Below are 23,503 nucleotides of genomic sequence, written 5' to 3'. Positions count from 1 at the left end.
AGATCAATAACAGCTCGGGAGATACAGTACAGTCATTTTCCACAAAAATCTCCTTTCCCTTATGATGCCATCTCTACTTCCTTTGTGAAGGCAGAAATATTAAAAACAAAACAAAACAAAAAACCCCATAAATCGCTATCAGGTAAATTTTGGAAGGTGATTCTAGGAGTGTGTGAGAATGCTAGAAGCAGCGGCAGAGGATGAGTGACAATATGCTGTTTTAATCTATAGTCCCAGTCATATAATTAAAAAATAATCATAATGACACTTATCATAAAAAAGGCATGCGCAGTAACTCAAGTGGTTGCCTAGCAACCAGTGGGGAAAATGCTGAAGTGCAAAGGGGCCTGCATAAATTAACCGAAAACCCTGTCAAAGGGATGGGCGAGTTTTTCTGTGATGCTGGGTCAGGGTTTTATTTTATTTTTTAATGCACATATGGGCCTCATGAATACTAAAACCAGGGGCCAACACAAGAGGCATAAGAAGACTGCAGTTTAATAGGAAACTGGATTTTAAGATTATCATGGCAAGAACCAAGGTGTTCTCTTACCCTCCGCCACCCCTACCCGCCCCAACCCCTTCCAGGTTGAGAAATGCATTTGTACCGCCATAAATTATACCACACAGTATATGACAAAAACTGTTTCATCTGCTATCACCTTCAGCATAGGGCCACAATCTCTGGTCTGTTTTTCTTTCTCCCATTCTGAGACTTAAATACACAAACATTTCACCGGTCTGTAAATGAATCTCTGAAAGGCCAGAAGAGGAATTTATAGATATTCATTTTTCTATTTGTATCAGTGACTTCTTTATAATTAGCATTCTTTATACCCTAGCAACAGAGAGTCAGACCTCTTTGTGATTCGGGATTTAACAGCTGACCCTCAATGACATCTTCAGTGTCATTTTCTGCATTACCAACAGATGGTGTCATTTTTCTATTGACGGATTACAAGTACATCTTTGCTTTGTACACCTGGGATGGACGTACTCTTAATTTCATCTGTGCTACTGGTGAAATAAGAAAGAAGCAGTTTGCACTGAGAATGTGATAGAGCTCTTTCCAACAGGGGCAAAATGGCTGAGACAATCTTGGTCTGATGTCCTCTTCTTAGGACATAGAAATTCTAGACCCTATAAGGAGACAAGTCCCCAGTTATCTGTGCTCACAAAGGAGAGAGCTGAATGTTCTGAGACTCAGGGCCAATACTGTAAAATGACATAAATTTATTCGCTTTTAAAAATAAAGGTTACGTGGCTTAATATTCCCATCTCACTTCCTTTATTCCCCCTGCTAAGAACCAAGGGCCTGAGCTGAAGGAGGGCTTGGATGCCATGTAAGGAAGTCTTCTCGTGGTTCCACTGGAACCATCTCCACTCACACACCTCGGTCTGGATTTCGAAGACCTCCTTGATTCCTCCTCTCTAAACCCTGACTGTACTGCTGACTTGACTCTTCTGGTCAGAATAGCCTCTCTCCTGTGTACCCCCAGGTCCCACGGCCGATCCCCCCTTTATCACAAATTCCAAGTCTCCAGGCTTGACCCACCTCTCACTCCAACGTTCTCTATCCTTTTCTCCCTTCAAATATTCCATCATCCATTCAGGATCAAGAACCCTTCCTCCAAAAAAAAGATGGAAGACGTTTTCCTCAATATTAAACCAACGTTCCTCAATATTAAACAACTCCTGGTACCTTGCTGCTCAGAACTTAGTTCTATGCATGCTGGGTTTTTTTCTCTCCTCCACGGAGTGTGGGAACACTTTACATGCAGTCAAAACCCCTCCCCCATCTCTATCAGAGGGGACAGTTCTGACGGTGACCCTGGGCAGGAAAAGTCAGGTGGTCCTGGAAGACATCCAGCTTTTATATAACCTACAGAATGCACTGAGGTAGCAGGACCACTTGCTAATGTTGCTACGGTAACTTATTTTTTCCCTAAATTAAAGGTTAAAAAAAAAAGGTAAATAAGAAAAAAGAAGTGAAGCAGCCTGACAGAGTTTTGAATTCTTGGCATTTCTTTCTCAAACTTAAGCTGCACAAATGCTTTTTCATTATACCTTTTCAAATACTTGTTTTTCACTGCCAGGAAGTTTTTTTGTTTTTTTTTTTTTAAGTACAGAACAATGGGCTAATTGTACAACGGTTTGCAAAAGGTGTTCCGTTTCTGTTGAAATGCTTATCCTTACCCCCAAGGTATTTTCCATTATGTCATTTTACACATTTAAGGCCTAAGTATAAATTGTTATCTCAAAGAGTACTGTTTGCCATGACAAAAGTGATACCTGTCCCCCTCCTCCAAAAAGGTCTGATTTCAGATCTATTTCATACAACGATCTATCACAATGAGAAACGTGACCCTGATAAGACGTAGGGTGTTGGGGGCGAGGAGAATAACCTAAAGTACAAATAGACAGGAAAACTCACTGCACTTAATAGAGTTTACAGGTGCTGGTGGGCAAACACATTTCCTCTCCACAGAGAGGAAAGGGCAAAGGGACACCTGGCTATGCTGTCATGGTGTATGCGATGGAAAAGCCCTACATGCCACTATGTTAATGGTGGTTTGCAAACCCTGCATGTAGAGCTTACACACACACACACACACACACACACACACACACACACACGAGATCTGCTTTGCTATGCTTCATCTGGGAACCAATTTTTCTCCCATTACCTCCACAAACCAAATGGCAAGAATTTCACATCTATACTATTGTGACTTTAAAATAATGACTACAGACATTATAAATTTCACATAAATATCACCTCTACCTTTGATTACAGTTTAGGTAAAGCTGGAAGAGTGCATAAGGCTGTAATAGTAGCTTAGAAACCTATTCCTTTAAAATGCTGGCCAGTATGCCTTTCATAATATCGGTTGAGAGTCCTTTTTTTTTTTTGGCTGCTTTATGATTTGTCCTTTTACCTACCGAAGCTGATCTGTTGACAAGAACTCCTAATGGATACTCCTGGAAAAGTGATCTTAACTAAAGCTGACATAGGTTTTGTTTATGTTAGTTAATGAATATAAAAATGTGGTTATCTTGCCTCCTTAAGGAAATGACGTCATGATTTAGAATACCCATTTGTAGTTGGAAACGTTTTACAGAAAATGATTACAGTCCTAAAGGAATCAAACATAGGAAATCATTTTGGGGAAAAAACCCATAAATATTGGGTCAGCATTGGAGGGCAGTAGGTGAATACATGTCTTTTTTTCAGGGTCAGATTCCTATAGGGTTTAAAAAATACCATTTCAAAATGCACTTAGACCTGAGTGGCACCCTGCATATCTAGAAAGCCCCCAGAAACCTGAGCCAGTCACAGAATAGGTGTCAGAGTACCCACACTCTGCCTTCTCTATTGAGGTCTCTCATCTGAGTCTTACTGAGTATTGACGGACAATACCGATGACTCCTAACAAGCTTGGAAATCCGACTTCCCAACTTCTTGAAGCATATAGGAGGTAACAGCAAAACAGAATGGGATGTGGATTGACTTGCTTTTGATATGGGATGGATAGCTGTAAAAATCACCCCAAGGGTTGTGTTAAGGACTAGGTATCTAATGTGCCTGCATTACCAACCAAGATGAAGTTACATCAGGTTTATGCAAGGTAAATGCCCCCATGTTAGGAGGCTTAAATGGCTTGCTCAGCTCAATAAGAAAAGCAGCAAGGCTTTAACAGCAGTCTTCAAGGTAATCACACTCTGATGTATGGTTTTGCTGTTGGTAATCTACTCTAGGCTGGAATATGGATAAAGATATATATATATATATTTTATATGTACATGTAAAGATGTCCATCACAGCATTACTTAAAATTTAAGGCAGCCAAAATGTTAAACAATCGGGGAAGAAAACAAGTAATGGAAGGCTAGAATCTAAAATTATGTATTTTTAAAGTAGGTGCCTTAAAAAGCACAAAAAATGCTCATTATGACATTCAATGGGAAAAAAAACCCAAAAATGACAGGCCATCAAATTGTAAATGCAATACACATTCACCTAGGTTTTTAAAAGGGCATGAACTAAGGACCAGGAGGAGAAATGCCAGAGCATAAATAAACATTAATAATAAGGTACTCTTGTTCAACAAAACGAAGGTTTACAATCTAATGTAATTTGGAACCACGCTGTCATCCATAAATAAAGTAGGCCTCAAACACTTTTATGGGTTACCTTCTTTGAAAACATGCTATAAGTCAAAAATCTAATTTGATTTCTCCCAGAAAAATGTCATCCGAGGGGCATATGACCAACCTTTATTTACATCACCATAAACAGCATAGTTCATCAACTGGCACCTCTGAACTCTCCCACAGAAGGCCAGATAAAGAGAATAATAGAACAATAATTCCACAATTTTTTAATTTACTATATTACAACCAACAGAATCTACTGTATGAAGTCCCTATTTATTCCTTCAGAATTCTCTCATTGAACTTATGACTGCAAATCAGAGGTGATCACCTGGACATGAGATTCAGAGAGTCCTGTTTATTTACTTGTTTATTTAGACAAGCATTTTGAGGAGACGACTGTGAAGACTTATCATCTATCACCTGACTTTTTAGAAATACTGACTCGGGACACCTAGGTTCTTCTCCTCTTTTTCTCACTCGACACTTCATCATAGCAGGTAGAGGTACAGGATCCTAACTGTCCACCCGTCTCAATGTGATAGACACACCGGTCACGCCGTTTCATCAGCTTTCGTCACCTCATCTTGGAGACCCGGAAGTGACTCCGAGGATGCCTTCCTTTCAAAAGGTAAGGACACACCTTCCCTTCCACTGAATGTTCTGTCCTTTGGTCTTTCCCCGGGTCTCTAACTTCGTAATGTTAAAAAAAAGAAAAGGCTTCGGAACTTTTGGCTGAATTGTGATCAAACTCAAAATCACAAAGCTTTTGCAGGCAAACAAAATCAAACGCCTCTCCACCTGAGCTGCAGATCCCCAATGTCACTCTGTCAAAGGGGTGTGTGTGTCGTATCAGGCACCCTGAGTGCTGCTTTTTCCTAAAATGGCCGTTTTCGGCAATTCTTCAGGAAGACGTATGAGGTGTGACTCTAAAGGAACAAGGCAGATGTTTTTCCCATGAATACACAAGAACACTTATGCCCAAATAACTGCCCTCTTTCAGAGCAACCCGTTTCTAACTCAAAAGACAGAGGGTGCTTATGAAGACAGTTTATCAGCCCCGTAAGAAAGTCAGTTTTGCTGTTTCCAGCTGGGACTCCTCTCGTAAATGAGAGGTCATTTATGCTGGTTGTCCTGAAGCTTGGAGAGGCAGAGACCCTGGGCTCCTGGGCCAGGCTGATGCCGGAAGCCTCGGGGAGGCTTTCTGTGCCTCAGAAAGCAGATGGACCACGTTTATTTGTGGGCTGCCCACCTGCTGTACGTGGGTACAACTGGCTGAGCGTCACCAGTAAGTGTCAAGTCACTAGGAGTCAAAGCAGCTTATTCCAGGACACATCTGAAAGTATCAATACTTTTAAGAAGGACAAGATAAAGTTCTAGAATCCGCATTTCCCTGAGCTGATTCTCTCTGGACTAAGCGCAGCTTCTGAGCTCTAAGTCAGCATTTCCCAATGTGTGCTCCATGAAACGTGAGCTTAATGGATTATTAATAGTGTTCCCTGAAAAGGGGGCTTCACTGGTCAAATGAGTTTGGGGAATGCTGGGTTAGACAAAGTTCAGCAGGCTACTTCACACAAAACTTCCCAGAGCCTCTAACCACGCTGGGAATTCTCCAAGAAGCTCCAGGACTAGAGTTTGAGGACCATACTCCGGGGAAGCGTCACCCTGGACATCAATTGAAGTTCTGACTTCCCCACGCTGCTAGGACACAAGATAGACTGCCAGCCCCGTGGCTCAGCCCTAAGTATCCAAACAGAATAAATGAAGAAAGGCTCTTCACCTAGAACCAAGATTCTCTAAGTGTATCCACTTGGTCACACTTGTATTTCATGGCAATTTCTCTGTAACCTAATTAAATGCAAAGGGGCTTGAGCCTGACATCCGGTCACAGCCTCCCTCCCCCACTTAAAGAAATGCCGAATGTCTGGTGCCGATGTTGCTAAAACTAAATTTTGACTATAACAGCTTCTTAGCCGGTCCTGAAGGGACAGTCAATACTAACAACATAATCACGACGCTAAGGGCTGTTAATAGCCATGGAGGGAATTTAGATTTCCTGGGATGGAGTATGTAGGGCTGGGTACCACGTGCCACCTTTCTTTTCAGCCATATTTCTGTAAATGTAAATTTCACTTACCACTCAGGACACAGAACCAGGAGTTATCCTCAAAAAGTTCTCCTCCACCTCTCACATCTGGTCTGCCCTAAGTCCTGTCAATCATACCTCTCTCTGAGTACTTGCTCTCTTGCCTTCACCCCCATCGCCATGTCCAATGCTATGCCCCTCTTCCCTTGCACTTGAGGACCCAGTCATACTGAGAGACGTGTGGTCTCTAGAAGGGGTCCTGCTTTTCCATACCTCCTCCCTGGCCGCCTACACACATGGGTCTCAGCACCTTGGCTGCCTCCGCCCACCCCCCCACCCCCATCTGCTTGGGGGATTTCTACTCCTCCCACAAGCCACCGACTGACTTTGCTTTCCCCCTTCCTACCCTCCCACCTGGCATGTACACTTGATTCATACCGTAGATGTGCGTTATTCCTTTATATAACTCTTTCCAACTATGCTTTAAGGCGTTCCATTTTACTCATTTCCCCACCCCCCGCCCCCCATTCTCAATACTTACACAGAGACTGACACATAGAAAATGCTCAGTGCCTTTGAACACATGGAGGGATTTTTTTTAAAGAATGTTTAAAAATTAATCATAAGGCAAGCTCTGAACAACATGTCTTAAACTTGGGTTTCTGGGGAGAAGCAGCATATGTGACAGTACGGGACCAGACAGACTCCGCAGAGTCCTGAGGAGGCAAACGTCAAGCCCCTTCTATGCCTCTGGAAATTGCAGTTTAAATGTGTCTTCAGTGGAAGGATTTATCTGGATCCTAACTACCTATGGTCACATTGTCTCCTCAGAGAGCCGAGGCATGACGCTGGGGGCTCTTAATACCCTTTAACGTTATTAATCCACTTTTCATGGTCACATGATTATTTTGATGCAAGAGGGGATATGGGGTGAAGGAGCTTAGGCCTGTCCTTGTGCACTGCGCTGGGCGTTTAGCCTATATCATGCCTTTTAGACCACATCATGCCTTTTAGAGACGATAAAGCCTCCTTCCTACGTGGTTGAGCTGGAAAGATTTACCCTGGTAGTTCATCATTTCAAGCCCCCCAAAGTCAAGCGTTTCTTGTTTCAGTTCCGAAATTCGAATCCAGACTGAGTTCTTTCTCGTAATGGCAAAAACAGAACACCATTCTCGATGCCTCTTAGTACACAGTATGGTTCGTGTGTCTGGCTTCCAGGATTGCTCACTGTTTACAATAAGAAATACCCAAAACTGACAATCTTGCCCACCAGTTTCACCTCCGCACAGACACGGATGGGTACAAATCACCCCACGTTTAATCTCCCTATGTAAAAGGGAAGGCCACAACTGGTGATGGTATGTATTCTGAAATACAGGACACAGCTTCAATTCTTTTGCCTCCTGGCCCTAGATTGGATCCTATACCAGAGGGGAAAGAAGTACCATAAAGGACGTCATTGAGTCAGTTGACAAAAGTGGAATATGGATGGCAAAGTACTGGCTCGATATTTTTTTTAAAGTACAGGCTGACCCAAAGGGGGAAAGAAATGTTATTTTCAGTATACTAATAACAACTCCTAACCCTGGCGAACCACGCACATCCCTCTTTCCGCCTCAACTATCATCATCTCAGTGTGGCAAAATCTCTAGGAAAAAAACACTTCTGCTTCCCACCTGACAGAAGCAGAGGCACACAAAGGTTAAACAAGCTGCCCGAGGATGCTTAAGACCACACAGGACAGGTCAGCCCAGAAGTCACGCCTTGAACCCCACCTGGTGCGCAGACCCTCCACACACGTGACTGACTCCACAACCTCAGACAGGGCAGGCACGCGCATGCGGCACCCCAGGTGCTTCTCAGTAAGCTTCAAAACCAAGACAGCATGGAGTTAAGAGGCCCGTGGGACGTAAGACAGAAGCTGCGCTGGAAGTGGTGAGGGAAAGCAACAGAAACCCATGGCTGAGTGATGCTGGGGGGGACCGTCCCGCTCAGTGGCGGCTCCTGATGCCTTTATAAGGAGTGCAGTTACAGGATGGACACGCCCAAACTACAACACAGCACAAAAACTTCAAAAGCCACGACAGGTGTTTGAGAATATCTGTGCCTCCACCTCCCACTCCAAGGAGGGGTGGTCAGGAGGCCACCGGAGAAATTGGCTTCCAAAGGCCGAGTCTTTAGGAAATCAGTCTGTTTGGTGGACCAAGGGATACCTGTATTTAGAGACCCGGGAATACAAGACAGATCCTGACCTGTTTCCTTCTATTTCCAACTGAGAATTACTGGGCACCTTCTCCACGTTACACCTGTGGTAGAGTAGAAAGAACACTAGAGTCAGAAGACCTGGGTCCTCGTCCCAGCCCGGCTCCTTCCTCTTAGGCTGGTGACCTCGGGTAATTCATCTTGCGCTCCCAGCTTCAGTCTCCTCACCTACCTGCCTTGCCAACCTCGGGGGACTGTTGGGAAGATTACTGGGGACGTTTCCTGCTTCTCCCGAACGCGTCAATACCTGTTACTCTGGTCTCATTTCCCTCCACACGTTTCCATCCGTCGTTCTAGAAGCAGTGGAGGAAAGGCAGCGTTTGCTTGGCGGGGGTAAGGGGTGGCCTTAGCAATGTAGTAGCTTCGGCCTATCCGAGTCTAGCTCCTCACTTGTAAAATGGGGATAATACCTCAGAAAATGGTTGTGAACCCCGAACGGGATGCTGTACTCTATTACAGCAGCCAGCACGCAGAGAGGGCACCGAACCACAGCCTAAATTGGTTTCTGAACACCATCTAGGTAGTCAGCTCTCCTTCCCAGACCTCCATTCTTTTCCAACAGATCACCAAGTTAATGATCTTCCACTGGAAATGACAACCACCACGTGAGGTCTCTGGCCCTTCCTTCTCCAGGCCTCTAGGGAAGCCCCTTCCATTGAGGAGTTTGCAACTGCACCACTGGCGTTCCTTCGTGTGGTGGCAGAGAAGTGGCTGAGAGGGGTGTCGCGCCCTGGGAAATCCCTCCATCCTCTCTAGATCTTACTCCAGGCAAAGACGGTGCCATTGGCATATACAGCCCACGTCTGGCCACTTACACATTCCTCCTCAGAGACCTTACCCACTGTGCCCTGGGAGAGCGGGAGACACTACAGAAGGTGCAAAGCATAAATCCGGGAGTGGTGAGGCGAAAAGTACAGGCGATGTTGGGAAAGCAGAGAAGCGGGTGGAATGTCTGACAGACAAGGGAGAGTTGCACGTTGGAAGATGAAGTTGGGAAGGTCCTAGGGCCAGGTTGTGGAAGGCTATCTTTCCCACGGTGAGAAGTCTGGTCGCTATCGGGTAGGCAATGAGAAGCTACTGAAAGTTGTTAAGTAACCACTGACGAGAGGGGATCCATGAATCAGAGGCAGGAGGAGAAGCAGGCAGCGTGCAGCCGTCCAGGCACGGCCAGCGACGATGGTCAAGGACCTGATGCAGATGGTGGGTGAGGACACAGAAGTGGTGGGGGGCCTGGGAGAAATGCTGAGGAAACTCTGTATGTAAGGGCGTGTTAGGAATAAGGCACAGAATTGGGACCACTTTTCTCCCAACACACTGGGGACCCTGAGGTGATGATGGGTGTTAACCAAGGGGATACCGAAGCTGAAACAGACCGTGTTGTCTCAGAATGTGTAGTTGTGAAGAGCATTCTGTAGACATGTTACAGGACATACTGCACATGCTTTGGGGAGAGAGGTGGGCATGGTTCTACGATCTGACACTAACGGAGATTACACCTCATCGGGGAAGGAAGGCTCTGATCAAAGGAAATTCCAACAGAATGCTTTCGAACGATTCTGATAAGGAGTATGTGGGGACAGACCTACACGGGTCAGCAATCTGACGGAAAAAGAAGTACAAACACAACAAAAAAACATATTAAATGAGGGTATGGATTTGGCTTTCAAAATGTATGTTACTACAAATTAATTTTAAAAAGACAGTGTGAACACTGGTGTGATTAGTCCACCTCGGATGGAAGACTCAGGATAACGATAACTGAGGGAAAGCCTTCGACATCACAAATACCTGAACACGCTTCAGATAAAGCACTTTGGGGAGATAATACTGGAAAAAGAAAAGGCAACTTTTTAAAGTAAGAGCCCATCCCTTCTGGAATATGGGTTGACGATATGTGGGCCTTGAAGACAGTAGTTCAGCCTTACTCTAAACGAGGGAAATGCTACAAATGACTTTCCATCTGTATATAGGAATTCGTGTACAGGAATTAAACAAGTACACTTAGTCCTTAGGTTTGCAGTATTCCCAAGCCCTTAGAAAGGTACTATAATGTAACGGGGTAAAATGCCAGCTCTCTTTTCCCCGGTAAATGCAGTGATAGTGATATACATAAATATATATATCATATACATAAATATATATATCATATACATATCATATACATAAATATATATATCTCATATATATATCATATACATAAATATATATATCTCATATATATATCATATACATAAATATATATATCTCATATATATATCATATACATAAATATATATATCATATACATATCATATACATAAATATATATATCATATACATAAATATATATATCATATATATATCATATACATAAATATATATATCATATACATAAATATATATATCATATATATATCATATACATAAATATATATATCATATATATATCATATACATAAATATATATATCATATATATCATATACATAAATATATACATCTCATATATATATCATATACATAAATATATATATCTCATATATATATCATATACATAAATATATATATCTCATATATATATATCATATACATAAATATATATATCTCATATATATATCATATACATAAATATATATATCTCATATATATATCATATACATAAATATATATATCTCATATATATATCATATACATAAATATATATCTCATATATATATCATATACATAAATATATATATCTCATATATATATCATATACATAAATATATATATCTCATATATATATCATATACATAAATATATATATCTCATATATATATATCATATACATATATATTTTCCCCCCAAAAGAGACCATAAACTCAAGATAATGTCATTATATTCTTATTTAAGGGACTCACGTGACCCCACCTTCCCTGAATCTCCCAGGCCACCTGCCTGTTCAGTACTATCCGGGCTATCTCCTCTACCACATGGCGAGCTAGTGGAGGTAAGTACCGTGAGTCTCTTTTTACCCTCTGGCCCTCAGGGCTGGAAAGCAGGGGGGAATAATACAATTAATATTTCCAGAATCAATGAATGATTTTCTACAATGTGGGGAGAGCTAAGATTCAGAAGAAGCTGAGGCCTTCCACCATTGCTAGGGAAGTCATCAGTGTTTCTTAAAATGAGGGGCAAGAAGAAGACAGTCTAGCCTCCGGGAAGAGAGCAGAGGCTGAAGGGCATCAGGTATCAGGGAGGAAGGAGCCGTTTGGCCACGCCTGGCCGCCCCACTGTGTGCCAGGGTCAGGCAGGTATCTCCCGCCTCCCCGCCGCTTCCCTTGTCCATCCTCAGAGCTGCACCTGAAGTCCAGACCCTCTGCAGACAGCGAGGCCCATCCTCGCAGTACACTCCTGCTGGTCAGAGCGGGAGGAGGTGATGATAACCGCCTCATATTCTGTTTCCAGACTCTTCGGGAACACGAACGACGCTCAGATTTGAAAAGCAAGGCATAATAAATGTTGAACAAAAGCTACTGATAGGAGAGTTGATAGAGCATATCAAGAAGCTTCAGATGAGTTCAAGTGTCCAGTTGCAAACTAATTACATCCTGAAAGAGTGTGTAGATTGCTTTTGCTAACGATGTTTAAGAAATCACAGAGACTAGATATGGAATCAGAAGACTAAGTCTCCCACTTTCAAAAGGAGAAGGGAAACTCGAGGCGGCTGTGCCTGATGTGGACCCTTGGTCAAAATTTAGAGGAAATTATTCAGATGCCACAGGGCTACAGAGAGAAGATAAATGACATCGTTAAGTACCGGTAGGGGGTCCGTTAGAAAAAGCCATGGCAAGCTAACCTCATTTCATCCTTTCGGCAGGGTTTCTAGGTTGATGGATCGGAGAGGCCACAAACACGGTATATCTTGGTTTTAGCTTTTTTTTTGATAACCTTGAGAAAGGATAGATGAATGTGGGTGACATGACAGCATGGTCATGTGAGTTCACAGACGGTTCATCAACTCTAAAGATGACTGATTAATAAATTCACATCAACCTTAAGTGATTTTCAGGGGCATGTCACAGAAGACCCGTCCTTTGCCCTTTAGAAGTTTCTTCGCAATAGCTTATAGCAAATCTTCAGATGACAACAACTTAGGAAAACAAGTAAACGTGGTTTTGTTTTGTTTTTTAAAAAAAAGGCATAAAATAATCAGTGTTACATCGATAGGCTAGAATGGTGGTACAAAAATCAGTAAGATGAAACTCTATAGGAATAAGTCGATACAGGATAAAAAAAAATCAGAGGTTTAGCTGAAGGCTAACCTTGGCAGCATTCACGTGAGATAAGAACTGTGTGTATGTTTTGCGGGAGAGGGAGTTTTTCAAGAAGTCGTGTTTTCAACGTGAGTTAACTCTGAATCAAGGTTGGTGAAAAAAGTTAACACGCTTCTGAGTTATGTTAACAGAATTTTGGTGTCCAGAATAAGGAGGCTAGCCATCCTGCAATTAGCCGCCATCGGAATACCTCTGGAGTTCTGGGTGCTATGTTTTCCATGGGACACTAAGAAAGTAAAATGTGTCTAAGGGCGGGGCGGAGTTGGGGGGTACTGGGATGGCTGGAAGTCCAGGCATCACTCAGATAGCAAAGTGAGGTGTTACAACCCGAAGGAGAATGTCCTAAGGCAGATGCGTTTATGAATATTTTAAAGGACATTTCTCGGAATGAGAACAGATTGACTCTCTGAAGTTCCAAGCAGAACAAAAGCTATAAGTCAGAGGGCTGAGTCTGTTTTCATATAGGAAATGCCTGTCGTGTTTAGAGCTGTCCTTTGGTGTCGCAAACGGCTTCCTGACACAGTGAGCTAACGCTGGGCATGTCCGCACAAGGTTAGATGATGGTCTGCTAGAGGCAATGCAGGGGGACACATCTGGGAAACTGGACCAGGTAGAGCTAAAACCCCTTCTAACACTAAGAATTCCCTCTAGGAATCTCCCTCCTTATCCAAGGAACTGTAAGCCATGTCTCTAGACTTGGAATAGCTCCACCAAACCCAGACCCTGCTTTTTCACCATCACCATCTCTTCACGGGGGCAATTTTAAAGGGTACAGATGCAAATTAGGATGGATCCCTTTTCCAAGACAAAAAAGATCTTAGGTTAAATATTATATAAAGGGAGAATATCATTTTAAAAGCCTTCTACATAACCATGCTTATTAACAGATCAAAACAAAGCCTTCCAATAATACTTCATATCAAGTTTTCTATTTGGAGAAATAAAATGGTGGGAACGGTAACAAGAGATCAGTGCTACCTCTCGTAGAGATTACCGCAGAAAAATTTTACATTTGTGAATCACACAGAATCATTGGCTCTCGGAGGGGAGGGGGGGGGTCACATTTTTTAAAAGCATCCCCCTAAAAAAAATTAGGACTGGCACTGAAAACAAAGGCAATAAATAGACACAAATTATCCTAGTTCTTTTTAAACAATAAAAATACATCTGTCCCAGAATCATGCAAGAACTTTGAAAAAAAAAACTGTCTCATAAGAGCTAATTAATTCTTATGTATCAGTTAAATATAGATGGTAGTTCTTATTTAATACGCTGCTGATGTACACGACTGTCAGAGCTGTAACATTTGACTGAGGTGATGGGAAGGAGGTTAGTCCAGGTGGTACTTCTTTCACAGGTAGGTTGAGTTACTATATTAGTCACTGACTTTACTGGTGCAAAAATCTCAACACATGGCGAAGTACATTTCTCAGCAGCATTTTCTAAAACCAACCAAAAATATGATGTATCTAATTAAGGCCCTCCTAATTTGAGTACCTCCTACTTGAGCACCAAATTTGGTAAGAGACATAAAAAACATAAACTGAGTAAGTGCTTTTTTTCTAGAGGATCACTAACACGAAATATACATGAGACATGTAGCAGTGGAGAATTCAGAACATACTTCCCAGAAGTACCTAAATGTGGGCAGTAATAGAATGGGGGGCCTCACCAGGGTACTTTCAGGAAAAGTAAAACAAATAAATAAAACCAGAGAAAGGGGGAAAACAAACAAACGATTCAGTGTCTGCAGGTTGAAATATTTAAATAGCCTCTCCCTATAGTACAAGCAAAGACATGCTCAGTCATCATTCCCAGTGAAGCTGTGCTTTCTGGTTTTGGAAATAACAATATGAAAGCCGTACGAGCAAGGACATTTTCTTTATAGTGCTCAGAGCTCCATTCACCTACCTGATTTGCTATAAATTGTCTGAAAGGCTGATTATTAATAATTAAACTGTTCAAAGAGCTATATTAACTCATCAAATCTTCCTAATGCCTCTAGAGGCAGGTACAGTAATCATTCCATTTTGTGGACTAGGAAACTGAGGACCAGGGAGGTTAAGTAAATTGCCCAGCTGCTCCACAGGTAGTAAATGGTAGAGACAGGATTCAAATGCAGGTAGTTCAACCAAGACAAGAGCTTAAACTACTGTGCTATGCTTAGCTGAGGTTAAAGAGACCTAACATCATACTACTCTGTATTTGGGGGTGGGGGTGGGGGTGGGGGTGGGTTCTGGAAAAGTCATCAGCCCATAGCCCTGTGCATCAGGAAATCACAAACGTAAAAGGCTACAGAGGCAGCAGGTGATATAAAGGAGTGAAGTGGGCCAGGAGCAAAAAACACGATGATAAATGGCAACTGACACTCCATATTGGAGGGACGATAGTGAGCGACGGGGATGGTGGCCGCCTAGAGCAGACAGTCTGCAGCGGGTTGGGGTGTGGGTTCCACTCCTACTGTTACCTTAGGGAAGGCTAGGTAGAGTGCTGCCAGATTTTTAGGTTTTTCCAAAAAAGGGGGGAGGGGGGAAACCCTGACGTTTTTATAAGAACTCTCTCCAGCTTTATGTGTTTGCTTAAAAGAAAAAAAAAGGAAAAAAAAAGAGAAACATGAAATAAAACCATCTGTTGGCAGTACGTGGTCCACTGGCTGGTGACTCCTTTTACACCATTAAAGGAGGAGACAGCCATCACCTGGCATAAAAGGCCTGGCTTTCAAACCTCCAAGGACTTTCTTGGCTCTTCTCAATGCTACAGCAGCCCTAGGCTCACTCAGCAGGTAATGAACACAATGCCTGTTAGATATCAAGGCATACCTGGTCCAAGCCACAGGCATTTTCACTCTCCCGGGACAAAGGCAAAAAGTTAGAGGTATGTGCAGAGTGGTACTCTCTGCTTATTTTTCTCTACACCAGGGGCTGATAAAATAAGGTGAAACTGTCCAACCTGGCTTCCTGGAAACTACTCCTGCTTCCAGCCAATCTACCAGTACAGCTGGGGAGGCACAGAAACTTGACAGAGAGAATTACTGACTCCGAGTTTACAAGGAAGTTGGCGTGTTCATCTGGGCAAAGAATGATCTCGTGGCCAAATTTTCCTTCCTAGATTACTGTCATTCCCCTGTGTCAGTGAACAGCTTATCCAAACCTAATGTAATGGGGCTGCCCTTTGTGGCCACTTTAGAATGCTCAAAGGGAATGACTTTAAAAAAAAAAAAAAGGGAATGACTTTAAAAAAAAAAAAAGGAAAATAATAGTGAAAATAGTAAGCAGGGAACCTGAGAGACCTGGTAGGCAGAGAGGAGCAAGAAATTCTGACCCTTCCACACGCATCTGCTCCTATGTCCCTTTCACCATTTCTGAAAAGTCTTTATATTTTCTCTAAGGAGCTATCAGTAAAACCCCATTGAAAGTTTCTTGCTTTTTATACCACTTAATCTTCACGATGAGGTTTTCTTCCTCGTATGAAGACATGCAACTAAAATTACCACGAAGAACTAAAAGCACAACTTATTTGTAGTAACCAATTCCAGTTATATAGAGCAACACCAGTGAATGTCAAGAATTTTTGGTAACGAAAAGTTGATTCATGCCACTATGTAACTTAGAGGAAAAAAAATGTCAATTTTTCAACTGAAGTGAGATGTCATCTTCCTATTAAAACCGCATCACATGATTACTGAGTAGAAATCAAATCAACCAACCAAAATGTAGCCTAACTAGTTTATCGACTATATAGGGCTGCCTGACACCCAAGAACATCTTTACTTTGGTTTTCAAATAATTGTTTATTGTTTAAAAATGGCCTGGGGATAGTGTCCAGTACACATTTCTCAAAGTTCGCATTCGCAAGTTCCATGAAAAAGAGGGAAATTTGCTGAAAAACCATCCTGTCTAGGTAGGGTTATGAGAAAAGAGGGAGATGGCTCGAACAAGTGCTCAGAAATTCAAGTGTCTTGGAAGGAAAGAAGGAAAGGTATTTTTGATGGAAGCTTCGGTTTGGCTTAAAACAAAGTCCTAGCATGAACATTTACCTTAAATATGTGATAGAACTCTTTTTCTCCTCTAACACCTCAATCCAAAGGTACAATTTCACTCTCTTTCCAATGCTTCCACATCAGTGATGGTATTTTGGAAATCCTTAAAGAACCCTTCTCCAGCTTAGGTTTTTTTTTCTTTCATTTGGTCATCTAAACTCCTCTTTCCAAATACCTTAAATAACACCTGGTAAACTCTCACACAAAATATCAAGAGCAGCCTCTCTGAATAGAGTACAAGTTTACTGATACCTCTGGAGCAAAAACCATCAAACAGGAGGTAGAAAGGGCCCGGAACCCAGCGTACACCTTAATAAATCTTGCTCTGCAGGCAGCGTTACCTGTGGTCTTGATGAAGATGATGGAGGTGAAGGAACGAAACGCTCACCTGTCTTTGTAGTTTATCACAGTATCGATGATAGCGTTCATCTGCTTTGTCAGTTTAGGGGGATTTGGTGACAGTTTCTCAGCTGGAGGGCGACCTCTCCTCTTCTTGGCCTTTTCCATATCTTCTTTTGCAGGATCTTTATCCACATTTCTTCGTCTTTTTCGCTTCTTAAGCCGTACTTCCTCTTCCATTTCTTCCAAATTGCCGTCTTCAATGGCCTGTTAATAGGGAACGAAGGAGAAAAATTCAAGACCAGAGAATACCGAAAAGAAAACAGTTTACATAAGTAGAATAAAATGAAACTAACAACAGCAAAAAAAAAAAAAAAAAAGTAAAAGTTAACAGTAATCAGTGAAGTAAGAAGAAAAAATAGAAGACCACCATATTGGATAAATACATCTTTAACCCAAGTCTGTTTCATGAGCAAAATAGGTGAAGGCCCGAAACACTAATAGCAAAGAATGTGACAAATATGAAAAGATCTATACATTTAAGTGTCTGAAGATAACTAAAACCAAATGACATTTCAGCTCAATATAAGATAAAGACCTTTATTGTCTCATTACCGTAGAAGGTAAAAGGGAAACCAAAAAAAAAGGGGGTGAGTGAAGAATAAATTTCCCTAAGACTGCATCCTTACAATCATATAAGCTTTGATCTTCTCTTCTTTGAGGTTTAACATCAATTTATTCGTGATTCACAACACAAAATCAAAATTCCATCCAGATTTTCTTCTAACGTACCAATTAGTAAACAAGGAAACAGGAAGTACAAAGCCACATTCCTGGGTAAACGCACTTAAACCATCCAGATCAAGAACACACACACAAACAAAAAACACTTTTTTCCAATTACCTGCAAACGCTTGCTTTAAACCAGAGCCAGCAGCACTAATGCAGAGAGATAATAAAATAGCTATAAAAACAACCAGGTATAAAAAGAAACCTGTTCATAAATGGCTAAAAGATCCATGTGACAGACCCAGAAGTTTAAACTTTTTTTTTCCCCCTAGGAAATCTCAAAACTTAAGAAGAATAAAGGGAAAGAAACAGAAACAAAAACAAAAACTGCAAAGAAAAAAAACAACAATAGGTAAGAGAAAATTTGACCATGGAAAAGAAGATTTTTAAAAAGACCTTGAAATTACATTTCGAGATTGGTTTCTTACACAAAACAAGTGATGTTATTTGTTCCTCCTGCCCCTCAATATTGCCTCCAGTATGTCTCGTGGCTGAAAAGAGCTCTAATCATCAGGCAATTACCTTCATTTCTCCACAGCACCAAACATGGCTAATATTTATGATCATGTGAGTATAACAATCAATATAAAGAGTGATTACAGCTCAGACATAATTTCTTTCACTTATGTACAATGCCTTCTGAAAAAGAAAGGTTTTGTGAAGAAAACCTGGTGCAGAACACAAAACAACCTGGCATGTTAAAAATGCCAGTGGGATTTAAAAAAAAAAAAAAAAAAAAAAGGTTTTCTATGCATCTTCCAACGTGCAACCCCAGAGAAGCAACATGCACACAGACAGAATCCTAAAGGGACAGTCTGAGCCTAGGCCTTAATAATCAAAAGACAATTTCCATCACGATCCTACAGTGTTCAGATGATAACCACTATAAAGGAGGCAAGGTCTGATGGGTTATGAGGAAAAAGAAAAAAGAAAAAGGAAAAAAAAAAAGCTCCACGTTATTTCATTAATATTCATTTGCCTAAAAGCAGGACACCCACTATACAGCTAAACACACTGCAGCTAAAGCGAAGATCAAGAAGAGGAAATTGTCCCGCAAATCTTGGAGGCTGAACATGCTAATAATAAATACAGCATGCAAGGCTTGTCAACAGTTAATGGTACTGCTCTCCTCAAGCACCCAGTTACACACAGAAATACGGAGAACACCGGCTTTTGATGTGTTACACACCTACACATGCCTGGGATGTAGTTCTACTGAATCTTCAAGACGGCAACGAAAAAGGATATTTACCTTACCACTATCAGCAGGCCGGCTATCGGAAATCACAGTTAGTGGGGATAAAATTAACAAGCCAGCAAAGCAGCGAGCTGCTAGTCTCTTCATCAGCTGATCAGGAAAAAAAAGAGAGCTGGGGAAAGGCTATGTTTTCATATACAAGTAATTTTATTTTACTGAAAATTTAATACTGAAAGGATTGTGGATACTCAAATCTGCTGTTTCATTCTACCCACTACAAGGCCCGAAGCCTTCCTCCTTCAGCCTGTTTTAATATTGACAACTACTTATCATATTTTTTTCCCCCTTATTATTCCAGGCAGCAGAATTAGAGATTTTAGCTCAGGTGGTTTCTGATTCTTACTTGCATTTGAACAATTAAGCCAATAAGAAAACAAATTAATATTCAAATTTATTTTTTAAACAATTAAAACCAGGTATGCTTTTATTTTTTATTTTTGTATTTTAAAGCTCATTTTAGTGCCTTGAAAAAAATAGGCTGCATGGTTTTGGAGCAGTCTAAGACGAATTTTTTTCTTTTTTGGATAAAAGACTTTTTCATTAAATGCATGTAAGTAAAAGCAATGTGCATGTTCTCAAATATTTTAATACAGTATGTTATTCTCTTTAAAGAAAATCCCCAACAACTGTGACACTTCACTTTCAGTTTCATGCTGTAAAATTTTTCATTGTTTTTCTTTTCTGTGGGATAAATGATGAGGGGGAAGCTGTGAAAAGAATATTTCTACTTTACCTCCTCCCCCCTTAATTTTGCAAAAAAGGAACAAAGCATAAGCTTGTGATATTTGGACTTTTCAGTCTCTAAATCTGGGAGTAGCTAAGAAGCGAAAACAAATTAAACTGCAAAAAGAACCAGTGAAACGATTTTTATTACAATTGCTAATACGTGCAGATTCTTAGTAAATTTAGGTTTTGGAATCATAAGGAAACACACAAAGTACTGACCATTATCCCCTTAAATTAAGGTTTTATGCAGGAATGCAGAGAACTACAAAACATCTTCCCTCCTCCCCAAAGACCCCAAACACATCCATATGCAGTGCTTTATGTTCAGGGATTTCTAAGGGTCTTTTTCTAATGGAAATCAATTCACTAAATATTTCCCTGTGCTTTTCGCACTTCGAGTGGAGTAAGATTACTCCTGCCTGTAAGTAAAATTATGCATGGAAAATTTTAAACTATTCTCCTTAAAAAATTATTTATTCAACTGGCTTCACTGACACCACTCAGGGCTAGGGGCGAGTGACACACACACAAAACTTGCTACACAATGCTCAAGTAACTACCCCACAAAGAATTCCCTTCCAAACCTTTTACCAGCACAATATTGAAATAAATCACAGAAGCAAACCCCCAGTTTCCGACTGGTGACGTGTTGCGCAAGAGTGCGAGCCCTAATTCAACATACAGACGGCTCCCATGCTGAACTGCCTCTAGATTTAATGAAGTGAATAGGAAGGAAGTCGGGGAAAAAAAGTGTACAAATAAGAAATTAACACTTTCCTTCCCTACCCAAACGGTGAGACACAACTACAGCGAAGTTTGGTGAGGCGCTTCTTCCCTTAAAGGCACACGGCACCCACTTGGGTCCCGATGCCACTAAGGAAAAAACCCTTCTGGTGATAAAAATCCCCAGCCAAGTTAAAATAGTTAAGCATATTTCAGCCTGCGTTTTTTCCTGAATGAAGCTGGGAATTACTCTTTCCTCCACTGGATGGCAACCTTCTCCACCCCCACCCCCCCTTTTCTTTTTCTCTTTCAATTTTTTTTTTTTTAAGAATACATGATCGTGACACAGGATGTGCAAGGATGAGATACAGAGTGGCTCTTTCCCCAACGAGTTAAGAAAGCAGCGTGTGTGTGTGTGTTTGTGTGTGTGTCTAGGTTCTGATAACAAAATGCAGGAGATGGTCGTGCAGGATTAGCCGTTTTAAAGGAAACACTTTGCAGCTCACAGAGCACACAGCAGACCCGGGAATCAGCTGCACGTGGGTCCAGCCGTGCCCCTCTGTCATCCTGACACACACTACATCTTTTAGTGAAAGATGAACAGTCCAGAAAGTGTGCATTATCTCTGCTCTTCTCAACCTGTGGTATAGTGGGGTGCTATTATATGTAACGCCACAATACCAGGCAGCAGCAGAACGGATCCATGACTATGAATAGGTAAACAGGGACAAGCAAACAAAAGCCACAAGCCAACTCCAGGCGCATTGTTTCACTGTGGTTGTCTTTTCCACTCAGCATCTCCAAATTCACCAAGCGGTGCGGCACAGCCCTTACAGTGGAACAGACCATCTTAAGAAAAAATGAAAGGAGCAATTCAAGAGCAATTCTAGACAATGCATGGGGCATCTCTTGGATATGAAATGTGAAATTTAGTATTTTAAATTTAAATATCTGCCCCCCTGACAAGGTCTCTCTTTCCCTCTCACCTCTCCCCCCTGCTCTGGGGGTCCTCCTTCCTTAGGACCATAATTGGATTGCAGAAGACGACTAGGATGCTGCCGGGGCTGTGAGGTGAGGGTTACAGAACTGAGGGCTAAGCAGTAAAGACAGGATTGTTGCTAATTACATGTCAATTCCAGTGCTTCCTGGGGACCACTAAACTTGATTTCAGTATTCAGGGAGACTAAACCTCCCTCAAGCCCTGCTAAGACCTGGAAGCAAATAATACAGGTAATGAACCTCCAAACAACCAGAGCTATTAATAGCAGCAGCAGCAGCAACAACCAATAAGTGGACTTTTTAAGAAAAATATAAGATTTCTTGTATGAGAAACTTTCTTATAATAGGAATATTTAACAACAAAAAATTGAACGTGGAGCTCTTGATCAAAACGCCACATCATTTTAGTCACTCGGTTTAATAAAGACAGTAGCAATTTCGGATGCAGAATTTCAGACCCATGGCTGAAACTGGACAATTGTTAAGTTTTTGATTATCATGTAGAAAATAAAGGGAAGCCTCATGAAAATGGAGTCAGGAGGCCACAAGGGGGAGCTCTCACAAAGCCCCACTCCACAGTCAATTACAGGAAGAACTGCCAATTACAGGGCCCAAGGGAAGAATCATCAACAGGACAGAACCACCAGTTACAGGACCCAACCAGAACAGATGCATGGGTGACCCTTGAACAACATATGGGTTTGAACTGCACGGCTCCACTTACACAATGATTGCTTTCAATAGTAAATATTGTACCAGAGCACTACATGGTTTGCATTTGGTTGAATCCCAAGTTGGGTGTAGAGGACCGACTATAAATTACACACAGATTTTTGACTGCTGGTATGGTCAGTGCTCTTAACCCCCGGCATAGCTCAAGGGTCAACTGTACATCGCATCTCTTATAAGACATCTACTAACCCAGCAACTCAGCCAGTGAGAAAACATTATCACTCTGAACTTTCCCTTTTCTCCATTGGAATTTTATTCAAAACAACCCCTCCCAACTTCCTTTTTCTCCATAAAATAACGTTCCTCTCCTTTGTTTGTTGGAATTGCCTGTGGTTTTTGTTACAGCATGCTTGTCCTGAATAATGATTCTCTGCCATTCCTGAACAAGCTCATTTTTGCTGGTAAAATAATTGTTTTATTTTTGAGGTCAACAATTACCACCCCTCAAAGCAATCTGTTAAACAAGTATGCATAAAATCAAATTTCCAGAGGTGAAATAAGCAACAGGCGAAAAGACAAATATTGTAGATTCCACTTATATGAGAAAGGAGAACAGTGGCCCTCAGGGAACAAGTGAATAGGGGTACAGGGAGTGACTGATTTATGAGTACAGAATTTCAGTGTGAGATGATGAAAAAGTTCTGGAGTGGAGAATGGTGATATTTAACAATGTGCTTAAATATAAACTTAGAATGGTTAAAATAGTAAATCTTACGTTATGTGTTTTTTACCCCAATAAAAAAGTCCCCGAAAAAGAAACCAAATTCAATATTAAGGAAAAATCCCCAACAACTGCAGGTTCATACGCATCCTAACACCTCAACACACAATGCTAGTGAGATCTTGCTAGCTTTCCTTCCAAACTCAAACCTTACAGTATTTCAACAAGAAGCACGTTTGGTCTTGTCCTGGACGATGACTAGAAGCCTTTTCAAAAATCCTCAATTATTCACTCATTCAATGTTATTAAGGAAATATCCATGATGCAAGGAAATACCTGGACACAGACTTTATACTGTTGTTAACAAATGCCTCAAATAACAAATGAAACAGCTTACTCTGAAGGCTGAGGATTTTAGCATAGTTAAAAAAAATGTTTTT

The 23,503-nt window shown here is 41.3% G+C and overlaps 1 protein-coding gene across 6 annotated transcripts in view; it reads right to left on the bottom strand.

The window, feature by feature from the left end:
- SMARCA2 (SWI/SNF related, matrix associated, actin dependent regulator of chromatin, subfamily a, member 2) overlaps positions 1 to 23,503 on the bottom strand; it is a 173,516-nt gene that overhangs the window by 16,944 nt on the left and 133,069 nt on the right. For 5 of the 6 annotated variants that reach the window (XM_067744250.1, XM_067744254.1, XM_067744252.1 and 2 more), the window contains 2 exons: positions 17,225 to 17,442; positions 8,494 to 8,547 (listed from right to left, as the gene is read on the bottom strand). In XM_067744250.1, the coding sequence (XP_067600351.1) occupies positions 8,494 to 8,547; positions 17,225 to 17,442 (272 nt within the window). The remainder of the gene's footprint in view (positions 1 to 8,493; positions 8,548 to 17,224; positions 17,443 to 23,503) is intronic. The other variant, XM_067744253.1, reaches the window with a different exon arrangement.

This window comes from Pseudorca crassidens, chromosome 7, assembly GCF_039906515.1.
Source record: "Pseudorca crassidens isolate mPseCra1 chromosome 7, mPseCra1.hap1, whole genome shotgun sequence".
Taxonomy (NCBI): domain Eukaryota; kingdom Metazoa; phylum Chordata; class Mammalia; order Artiodactyla; family Delphinidae; genus Pseudorca; species Pseudorca crassidens.
The sequence above is the reverse complement of the archived record's forward strand: the minus strand, read 5'-3'. Positions and strand labels throughout refer to the sequence as shown.